At 44.4% G+C, this 12017-nt stretch overlaps 1 protein-coding gene across 1 annotated transcript in view; it reads right to left on the bottom strand.

The window, feature by feature from the left end:
• Positions 1-12017, bottom strand: part of GSS (glutathione synthetase) — an 880848-nt gene that overhangs the window by 844425 nt on the left and 24406 nt on the right. Inside the window, exon 3 of the mRNA XM_044090175.1 lies at positions 5185-5260. Within this exon, the coding sequence (XP_043946110.1) occupies positions 5185-5260 (76 nt within the window). The remainder of the gene's footprint in view (positions 1-5184; positions 5261-12017) is intronic.

Below are 12017 nucleotides of genomic sequence, written 5' to 3'. Positions count from 1 at the left end.
TTTTCCATGGTAAGGTAAGCCCTCATTGAGATGGTGTTTATTTCGGCACCAATAACATTCACATGCTGAGAGGGCGACAATGCAGATTTTTGCCAATTTACTGTAATTCCTAACTGCAGGCAAGTTGAAATGGTAGCATCCCTGGCCTGTAACAGTAGATACCTGGTGGTGGCAGTCAGGAGCCAGTCGTCCAGATATGGAAACACTTGGAATCCCTGACGCCTCAAGTGAGCCGTAACCACCGCCATACATTTGGTGAACACCCTGGGGGCTGTGGTGAGACCAAAGGGCAAGGCAAGGAACTGATAATTACTGGCTCCCAGCCGGAAGTGTAAGTGACTCCTCGATGTCCTGTCCATTTTGATGTGGTAGTAAGCATCTTGGAGGTCTATGGAGCACATCCAAATGTCTTTCCGTAAAAACGGGAGTATCGACTGTAAGGTGACCATTTGGAACTTAGACTTCCGTACAGATTTGTTCAATTTGCTGAGATCCAAAATGGGTCTCATGTTCCCTGTTCTTTTCAGCACCAAAAAGAATCTGGAGTAAGTCCCTAATCTTACTTGGTCTGCAGGGATGGGTTGGATGACTCTCTTCACAAGCAACTTTTGGATTTCTAGAGTTGCTGAATCCCTGTGATTTGGTGGCACATCTGGGATTCATCTGGTCTGAAGGGGTGGAGAAGAGAAGGGAATATGGTAACCTCTGGTAATTATCTTTAACACCCACTTATCTTGAGTGATGTCGTGCTAGGCTTCTGGGTATAAAGAAATATGACCCCAAACTGGCTCCAGAGATGCACAGTCGGGCCTCCTTTCAGGAGCGCTGATAGGGACGACCATGAAAGGAATCACGGTCTCCCTGGTTCTGCGGGCCTCCTCTACCTCTAGGGCAGCATCTATCATTATTTCCTCCTCCTCTGTCTCTGGAGAAGAAATCACCTTGTGCGTCCTGAAAAAACCTCTGCGATTTTCTGAACCACATTTTGCCACCATTCTGCCTTTTAGGATAGTGTCTAGAAGGGATGGAAAAACGGACTCCCACAGCAGACAGGGAGTTTCCTTCCTACTCGCACCTGGTGAGCGTGTCCTTTACCTTGGTTCCGAACAATGAGGATCCGTCAAAAGAAGCATTGGTAAATGTAGACAAAGGCCTCCGCAAAGTTACACAAACGCATCCAGGAGTGTCTTCTGAGAGAGACTCCTGAACCCGCTGCCCTACTCGCTCGATCCGCTGCATAAGAAATCAGCCTCATGGACGAGTTCATAACAGAATTAAGGGTAGACATCTGTGCACTGACCTTCTGAGATACCGCATCAGATAAGTTATCCTGTAGAGTATCTCCCAGCTTTTTTAGGAGATCTCTCTGGAGCGCTGTGAAATGGGGCAGGTAGTTCAGCGATCGAAGTGTAAAAGCCGCTGAAGAAAAGACACGCTTCCCATACCTATCCATCGTTTCAGACTCCTTGGTTGGTGGATGGACAGTGGAGGAAGTTTCGGCAAGTTCCGTTTTGGTGGCTCCTGCCACCACCATGGCATCAACTGAAACACCCGTAGTAGGAAAGTCCTTGCCCTGGGGTGCTGATAAAATTTATCTGGTCTTCTAGGAACCGGTTCCACAGAATCAGGAGATTCCCACACCTTTCGACCCACTAAATCCAGTAGCTCGTCGAAAGGAGGAGACACCCAAGAGGCGGAGGGTTGAGACCCGAAAGCCTTCAGGTACACTGACTTCTCATCATAAGGGGATGTGGTGGGCCATCTGCCTCTCTGTTTCAGGATCTCAAGGATATCTGCAAATGAGATACCAGAAGACGACCTGGGGGGCCCTTCTGACTCCTCGAGGTCAGTGTCTGATGTAATAGACTCATTAGGGGAGTCAACATGTTTCCTCTTACAAGTTTTCTTCCTAGGTGGTTCATCAGACAGGTATTCTGTGGAATCCTCGGAAGACTGGGGACCACTCATGGAGGTATCCTGAGGCTGCGGGTCTCTGCTGTGTTGGGAGAGAGAGGGAGCAGAGACTGAAGTCGGCGCCTTAGGGGGAAGAGCATCGGTACCTCTGGATGGAGCTGAAGACCTTGACAGCACACTCCTCATCACTTCAAAGGCCGATCCTCCCGGCTCAGAGGACACCCGCCCCTCCAAAGATGCAGAAGCAGCCGTTGATACCAAGGAAATGGGCTCCAAGGCAGATGTGGGGTCCAAGCTCACCCGGGCTGAAACACAGAGAGGTAGGCTAATAACCGAAGAAGTTCGATTCGAAGCATCCCCCTTGGGCCTGACCGGAGAGCAGAGGACCCTAGAACCCATGGATGGCACCGCAAGGGTCAGAGCGGATATCGGAACTGAGAGCCCAACTGAGGTAGCTGGAACAGACCTATCCATAACCAGAGGCACAGACAACTCTGGCTCCGAAGGTTCAGAGAAGCTCAGAGGAGGAACATCGATCGGGCGTGGGAGCACATTAGGCTCCGGAGCCGACTGAGACGGAGCCGAAAGCAAATTTGCTAGCGCCGAAGTCTGAAGCAGTCTACGCACCACTCTCTCAACGTCCTCATCAGAAAGGCTCCTAGAGGACCTGGAAGATAGAGTGGGGGATCTAGGTCGCTGGAAAATAGGTAACCTAAGAGTTGGGGAAACAGGTCGGAGTTCAGATGACTGGCTCCGAGATGTAGTGCCAGTTATGTGCTCCGAAGTTCCTGGAGCCGAAACTGATGGATCCACTAGGCTAACCTCTGTCGTCACCGAAATCAGTGGAGCCAACGAGGGTGCAGCCAACTTAGTAATTTTGTCTGGTGGCTCCAATGAAACAGAATGGGTGGGAGACTGCCTTTTCGTAGTTTTTGGTCTGTCTTTCTTGGAGGAGGAAGGAGAGTTAGAGCTAGATGATGAAGATGCCATTTCCTCCTCAAAGGAATGTTTTAATAGTCCTTTCAATATAAGTTTGTTCTTCCTCTCCTGAAGAACACAAGGACTGAAAGCATGACAAAATAGGCAAGATTCTTGGAGATGAACAGCCACCAAACAGTAAACACACACATTGTGCCCATCAGTCAAGGACATCTTCTGGGCACATTTAGTACACCTTTTGAAGCCTGAAGGCTTATGATCCTTACAGTCTTTTGACATAATGCAAAACCACTATCCACAAATACAAACACAACTATTAAACAGACAAAGACAAATGGAGGACTAGGTCCTCTAATTTCAACGGGCCTAGCTCTAAGACGAGAAGAAATAAATCAAGGACTAGGCCCTCTAATTTAAATGGGCTTAGCCCAGGGAGAGACAGAAAATAGAACGTGGACTAGGTCCTCTAACTTAAACGGGCCTAGCCCAAGGAGGAAAGAGAAAGAAAAAGAAAAAACAGCAGCACCGGAGATAGCGATGCAGGGATACAAAAAGGGCCAACGAAGAACAGCCAAACAACGTACAAGAAGTACACAGAGAAAATCAAGCAGCAAATAGTCTGAACAGACATGGACTGCAATAAACACACTAAGCTACCAAAACAAGATTATTTTATCCAATAATGACAAGTAAAAAAATACTGAACAATATCACTTAGCCACGGCCAAGAAGAATCACGTCTGAGCTAAACAAGCGGCAAATGAGATCTGGGGAATGGTAGTGATGCATGATGGAATACCGCTTAGCCACGAGCCAACCAGAAGTTTTTGAGCTACAGTATGGCTGAGTCAGAGCCGAGGTTTGGCTCCGATCCCAAGTGTAAGAATGAAGGGCGAGATAGGACTACAGAACATCTAAATGTTCCCCGAACACCTCTTCGTCAAACCTAATTACACAAATCTTAATCCGAACAATTAATTCAATGAAATACTTTCTCAGGGTAAACAACCAGTTGGCCGACCCAGCAACCACAACAAAAACGGCACTATTTAAACCCCAACTAAATATACCAATTTCCAGATCGCACTACAGCAGGGAAAAGGGCAAATCCCCAATGATGGCTCACTGTTTTTTTTTTATCCCTGGGAAAAAACTTTGCTGAAACTATTGTTTGATGGAACAATATTTCCCTTAATAGAGTTTGGCAAGTAGTACGTTCGATAAACTGATAGAGATCCTATAACATGGCTAGGCTTAGAAAGGGCCTGGGGCCAATAGACTAGTAACCTCCTATGAACCTATGAACTATGATTTCAGTTCAATACTTGCTGTTCTAACAGGACTGCTGTCTGAACATTTACTACCTTCTTTTGTTTTACCAATTTGACTTTTTTTAGTTATTCTGCTTTTTCTTTCCCCACAGCTAATCTCTGAACTATACTTATGTGTACATCAGGATAATATGCTAGAAAGACAGCATCACACAAATTAATAAAACATACAATCTGCTTCCTATATGGAGACATAGTTATTTTACTTTCAGTTTAGTTTAACTGAGTAAGTTGGCTGGTTCCTGACCCATTTCAGCCACAGCATGAACCAACTAGCAAAGACAACTAAAACAGGACAACTTGTAAGAAAGAAAATGACAAAATCAAGTAATGCAAACTACACACAGAGTAACATATATACAAAGTTAATACAAACTACACACAGAGTAACATATATACAAAGTTAATACAAACTACACACAGAGTAACATATATACAAAGTTATTACAAACTACACACAGAGTAACATATATACAAAGTTAATACAAACTACATACAGAGTAACGTATATACAAAGTTAATACAAACTACACACAGAGTAACATATATACAAAGTTAATACAAACTACACACAGAGTAACATATATACAAAGTTAGAAGTAAACGTCAACATTCAAACTACTCTGAAATTGTAGTCGATGACTAAAGTTGTCCAGGAATAGCCCACAATATTAGTCAGTGGGTCTCTGAAGCATGTACATTTGCCTTCTTTTGTGGCATGTTATTTTAAGTTTAACTACAGTTTCTCTGAGAAAACATATTGGAGTCTACATGTACAGCCAAGTGCACCGTACAGCTGTGATTATTCAGTGAGGTCAGCTTGTCAGCATTCAAAGAAAGACTTTCAAAGAAAGACTATAAAACAAAAGTTAACATTCACCCTCTGTAGCATACTGGGGCATTCTTTATAACCCAGGCTATGGTTATAGCCCATGAACCCAAACAGTCAACAAGGAAATGGTTAAATGTACAAACTAAGAATTAAAGATGAATAACTTACCTGAGCAACACCTTCATGAAGGACTTGTTTATAAATATCAAAAAGTTTTGCAGTGAAGTCATCCACTTTAATTGCACTGAAAAATTTAACAGAAGAAATACTGAACTGTAAGTAGCTTATATTATCTTGTATATGCCTTCTTTTCCCCCTTCTAATCATCATGGAACAGCAAAGAATTAAAAAAAAAAAAAAAAAAAAATCACAAGAAAACATTTAAAAAACTGGCATGCACAAATAGTAAGTAAACAAAACTCACAGTTAAAATGGTAACAGCAGATATCAGAATAAGATTTTCAGCCACAAGGTAGTATTCAAAGTGAATAGTAGGAATCTGACCTGGACAGAAGTAAAAACCCTACTTTGCCAATAACCGGATATCACAAACTCAGTATGAACAGATTTCACTCTTTCATTCATGGAGGAGAGAAAAACTGGCAGTCAAACTGAAGATCGAAATGGTGTGAAAAGTTTGTTCAGTTACCCATTTTTGTTGGTAAACACCTTGAGTGGCTTTGAGGACTTGGTCTGTCCTAGGAAGGTAAGCATTTTCCTTGGCCACTGGTCCATCCTAGGAAGGTAAGCACTGTCCTTGGCCACTGGTCCATCCTAGGTAGGTAAGCATTGTCCTTGGCCATCAGTGGAACTTGACTTGTGATACAGGAGTGGGATGCCCTGCCTGATGATGTACCAAACCATCACTATGTTATCACAGTGAATGGCAAGTGTACCCAGAGGAGGACTGCATCTCAAGGAGGGTCACACTTATTTCAATATATTTGTGGGAGGACAGGTTTCTTGTAATGAACACGTGCTTGGAATGTCTGCCTTAAGCAATGTCATCTGTGGTGAACATCACACTTGGTGAAGGGGGTAAAGAGAGAGTGTCATGAGACAGACTGGGTGGAAGCAGCCATCACAGTAAATGCCAGTATCAAAGCCACAAGATTTGTATTGCATGGGACACACTGTCTGCAATATGAGATCACTGAATCCTGAGTCTCCACTGCTGAACCCTCATATAATGTTTGGCAGCTGGGACCAGGAAAAATAATGCTGTTATGCTGCAAATAATGCTGGAGGAATAAATAATCACTATCAGGCATCTAAAAGATGGCAAATGTTGCACTGAAGTTTCAGAAACTTGGTGTAAGGCTAACAGTACAAGTCACTGTATCCACGTGGCATCTAATGTAGATCTGTGCTTGCTATGCTCTAGCTGCAATTTTGCAATGGTCAGTGAAATTCTCAGAGACCAGAACAACAGCAGTAGATACTTCCTTGACTGTATCAGCAAGATGTTTTGTTGAGGCTGCTAGGAGCCAATCATCCAGATATGGGAAAATTCATATCCCCTTCAGCCTGACATCAACTACAACAATTGCTATACATTTGGTAAACACATTAGGAGTTGTTGCGAGACCAAAATGAGGGCTCTGAACTGACAATAATTATGTCTCACCATGAAGCACAGGCAGTAGTAACTGCACTATGACACACTAGAATCTCACCTTTTTTAAACATTGATTTAGGCTGCTTAGGTTTAACATAACAAAAAAAGAATCTTGACTAGATACCTGGATCCTCTCTGGTCTGGTCTAGTGGGACCTCATGAATGGCTCTTTTACAGTAAACTTTGCACTTCTGACCTGGCTGCTGCCTTTCAATGAGGTGGGACATCTGGAAGGGGCCTGAGGACATACGAATGGTATGTTGTAACCTCTGGATATTACAATATTCACTTGTCCCATGTCTCATTTGAAGGCCTGACACACAGGATGCTGCATGGACATTCGTCCCATAACGGTCTCATAAGTGGGAAAGTGGAAGGAGTCCACAGGGATTCTGCAGTTAAACCCAGATGAGGCACTGTGAAATCCCTAGTTCTGTGAATCACGTCTACGTTTAGGACTATCTCCATTCTAGAAGCCTCTGGTAAATTAGTTTCTGTCAAAATGCTACACAAAGGGAAGCTGTTGGCCCTTCTTAAAAACCATAAATTTTGCACACTCCTTTGGCTGCATGAAAAAAAAATATGAGAAGTGGCAAACTTTTGTGCCTTCCCTTCCTAATTGCTCTTTTGCAGCTTCTCTTTCACCAGATACCCATATAAGGAGCAGCACTGAACAAACCAGGAGTTAAGGCAGTTCTGGTAATAAAATGGTCAGCACTACCACCACATAATCAGATCTTGGTGCCAAAATAGACATCAGTATTGAGGATGGCTGACACTGGCACAAAGTATCAAAATATGGGCTGGCACTGATCCCCTAGGACTGAATTCCTCATCCCTAGTGAAGTCTGGCACAAAGAAACTCCTCGCCGAACTCAAAGATGCAGAAAGAACCTTGGCACTGATGGTAGGATTACACTCGATGCAGATGCAAAGGGTAATGGCAATTCCATTGGCTACAATACACCCAGTGCCAAAAATGGATTTAAAGAGGAAACAACAGAAGAATACAGGAAGTAAACACAAGGTCCTAAGCTGATCACCTCAAAGCCCTGACTCTTTACTCAGTATCATACAGACTTCTGAGAGGTGATCTTTGCCTGGCATACAAGACATCCCTGGACCCTATTTTGATAAACCTTTTCCACATCCACAAAACAAACAGCATGAACTACAGTGTGAACTGGCACCTCACCTGTGTGCCCTGTTCAAATCACAGCCTCACCTCAGGCTTTGTCCCTACCAAATGGCAGACTGCTACAGTCATCCCTCTCCAAAAAGGAGAAGTGAATATAGACCCTGGGAACTATTGCCCCATTAGCCTGATGAGTCTGACATGCAAAGCTATGGAACACATCATCATGGACCTAATAAACAAGGATATACGGAATCTCCAGACTCTGGATCCCACACAGTTTGGTTTTGTGAAGGGTAGATCATGCCTGCTCAACTTAGTCAACTTCTTTGAGTCAGTCACCAGAGCTGTGGATGAAGGCAAGGTGGTTCATACAGCCTACCTTGATCTGGCTAAGGCCTTTGATACCATTCCCCACTCAGGAATCATAGAAAAACTCACTTAGGCATCAACCCTTACATCACTAGGTGGGTTGCAAACTGGCTCACAGGTAGAACCACAGTGTGAAAGTAGCCAACTCCAAGTCAGACTGCCGACCAGTCACGAGTGAAGTCCCACAGGGTTCGGTCCTGGGTCCTCTCCTGTTTGGTATCTACTTCTCTGAAGTCCAGGCCAACACGAACAGACTCTGGCTGACAAAGTTCGCAGACGATTGCAAGTTGGGAGCTACTATTAACTCCCCGAGTGATGCTGACATCCTACATAAAGGCCTCACTGAGACCAACAACTGGTGTCTGAACTATGGCCTTAAGCTCAATGCCAAAATATCTGTCATAGGTAGGTACTAGGCTATTGGCCCTAGGGCCTATATAAGCCTAGCCAAACGGTACCCTGGCTTTTGCCACAAAAGAAAATGATTTTCCTGTGCCCCTGTCAAGCAGAGTCACAGAAGTGATCCCCTGGTTGAATTTCCTATCTCCCATCCAATCATCAAGATTTTTCTTGAAGAGTGCCAATAAGGAGCTTTGTTTGATACAGATAGGTAGTTTGTTCCACAGTATGGGAAGTCTCTGGGACAGGAATCTATCCCTCCAGCATGTTCTGTTTATTGTGGTGACAAGGTTTAGGTCCCTAGAGCGTGTAGCTCGGAGGTATTGGGATTTCTTTAAGTGGAGCATGTCCAACAGCTCTGGGTTTGACATAGCTTTGTATGTTAGGCAGAGATCGCCTCTGAGTAGGTGATATGTGACAGAGTAAAGCTGGAGTTTTTTTGAGACGGTCTGCGTAGGGCATTTGTTTGAGGCCAGTAATCCTCTTTGTGAGGTATTTCTGTGGCCTTTCCAGTTGTTGTAGATGTCTTGTGAGGTACATACCAAAAGGGGCATTGTACTCTATAATGGGTCTAATGAGTGACAAGTAGAGGGGAACAATGGCCTCTTTTTTCCAGGATGAGAAACCGTTTGTGATGAGGTGTGCCACGTAGAAGGATTTCCTGACTACTGTGGCAATGTGAAAAGGAGAGACTACTGTCCACCTGAGTCCCAAGGTCTCTTATCACACTTTCGGTGTTAAGTAGACTACCGCCTATGTGGTAGCTTATGGGTACAGAGTTTTTACCAAAAGGGATGACAATGCACTTTTTGGCACTGAGCTTGAGGCCATGGCTTTGACACCAGGCATCTGTCTCAGTGAGGCCCTTTTGTAGGATGTTGTTAGGAGTTTTGATTATGGCTCCTAGTTTGCAGTCACCTGTGAACTTTGTTAGCCAAAGATCTTCTGTGTTAGCCTGTACTTCAGAGAAGTAGATACCAAAAAGGAGAGGACCTAGGACTGAACCCTGTGATACTCCACTTGTCACTGGCCTGAAGTTGGATTTAGAGTCTGCTACTTTCACAATGTGGGTTCTGTCAGTGAGCCAGTTGGCAACCCATCTTGTGACATAGGGATTTATACCTAGTTTAGTGAGTTTATCTATAATTCGAGTGGGGGATGGTGTCAAAAGCCTTGGCGAGATCTAGATAGGCTGTGTGAACCACCTTACCCTCACCTATGGCTTTGGTGACTGATTCAAAGACAATTATCAGGTTTAGGAGACCATCTGCATTTTACAAACCCAAACTGGGTAGGGTCCAGAGTTTGGAGATTACCAATGTCACTGTTTATAAGTTCCATGATGATACGTTCCATAGCCTTGAAGACCAGGCTCGTCAGGCTAATGGGGTGGTAGTTCTTGGGGTCCATGGTGACTCCCCCTTTGTGGAGTGGGATAACTGTTGCTGTGCGCCATTCAGTGGGCACAAAGCCTGAGGTGAGGTTATAATTGAACATAGTACTTAGGTGGGGTGCCAGTTCATTCTTTAGTTCATGTAGAACGCAGCCTGGGATGTTGTCAGGTCCTATGGATGCTGTGTTCGTGGCTTTGGAGAGTGTGCTTTTTACCTGTGCAGCTCTGATTACAGGAACTTTGCATTTTTCCAGTATAGAGATGGGCCCTTTAGGGGATGAGAGATGGGTAAAGTTAGCACTGAACCTATCTGCCAGGATGTTGGCAATATCAGTTGGTTCTGTATATTTAGTGCCATTGTGCTGTAACTCAGAGCAGATCTGAGTGTTGCCATTGAGATTCTTGACATAGCTATAGAATGCTTTGTGGCTGTCTTTAGAATCAGTGACAATTTTGTTTTCGTAACTACCTTTGGAGGATTTTATGAGAGATCTCAGCTTCTTACTGAGGCTGACCACGGAGTTCCTCCAATCATGGGATTTTACTCTTTTTTGCATCAGTTTCTTTCTTCTGTTGTAGAGTTTGTTTATAGCAGAGGACCACCAGACTGGCTTCCTTTTTTTGGAGGACAGCATCTTGGTTCTGTTAGGTATTGCAAGATCCATGCACTCATGTAAGTGCTTATAAAGTGCAATTGTACAGGATTCAGCAGTCATACCTCTATTATCCGTCAGCATGGGTGTTGTGAAGTTTACCACTTCTGTCTTAAGAATCGTGAAGTTGGCTTTGGAGAAATTTTTTATGGTGGTTTCCCTAATGGGGGGTGGGGGTGGGATATGGATGTCTAGGGTGATTTGCTTGTGGTCAGATCTAACCAACGAGGAATTGACCTCTGGTGTGGAACACCAGTTGCCCATGTTGGTAATGACCACGTCTAGGATATTGCTGCCCCTGGTGGGGGTGTGGATAAGTTGATCCAAGGCACTGGAATTTATGAATTCCAGAAAACGTTGAGCACAAGAGTTGGTACAGGAGTAGTTTTTCAAGTTAATGGTGGGATAGTTGAAATTGCCCATTATTAGGGTGTTAGGTTGTACCCTAATATTTTCCAGTGTATCAAGAAATGAGGAGTGGGAATCCTGGGGCATGGTGGGGGATCTGTAGCAAGCTACAATTTGGATTGCGGGCTTGCCCAGAGTTAGTTGCACTTGGATAATCTCGGATGCATTATGCTGAGCAACTAGCCTAGAGGTGTGGATATCCTTAATGAATATGGACACGCCTTCACCTTTAGTGCTTCAGTCCAGGTTAGGTGGCCGAAAGGTGTGGTATGAATTATAGCCTGGTAATGCAGGGGTGCTCTCTGGAGCCTTGAACCAGGTCTCTGTCACTGCACAGATGTCGATGTTCTCCATTTTAAGGAGTGGCTCAAGTGAGTGCATTTTGAGGTCTACACTTCTAGCATTAAGTAGCATTACCCTCAGATTTGTTACGGTGGTGAATTTGTCATCTGAATCTTGCCTAAAAAAGGCACTATAGGGGTGGCAAGAGCTGTAGCCAGTATCTGGAATCCCAAGGGTGACAGGTGCAGGCCATCTCTGGCAAAGCATCGTGGTTTTTCAATCATATCATCCCAGGCAGACAGATACTGGATCCCCTTAGAATGACACCAGAAGCTTAGCCAATTGCTTGAAGTCAATAATTTTGTCCTTGTACTGTGGTATCATCCTGGCTGATGGCAGGATGCTACTCAGGGCTAGGGTCATACCTGCCTGGGCTATAAGATCGGACAGCTCCTTCATGTCTCTTTTCATGTAGTCCAGGGAGGTACGTCTCATGTCATTCACACCAATATGGACAATGACAGTCAATATCTGTACTTGTTGTGTAGTGACCTGAGTGCATGCGTTATGTGGTGGATCCTGGCATCTGACAGGCAGCTGACAGTAACCTTCTCCTTGTTTAGCCTGGTGAGTGGAACATCAGTGTGCCTGAATCACCTATGACTAGAGTGTCTGGTACATTGTTATGCCTTATGGGCTGTGGTTGAGTGGCACACTGAGTTTGTGTGGTATGTGTCATTT

The sequence above is a fragment of the Protopterus annectens genome, chromosome 12.part0 (genome assembly GCF_019279795.1).
Source record: "Protopterus annectens isolate FY-2018-M chromosome 12.part0, PAN1.0, whole genome shotgun sequence".
Classification (NCBI taxonomy): Eukaryota; Metazoa; Chordata; order Ceratodontiformes; family Protopteridae; genus Protopterus; species Protopterus annectens.
Note: the sequence above shows the minus strand (reverse complement) of the source record. Positions and strands in the feature narration are given on the sequence as shown.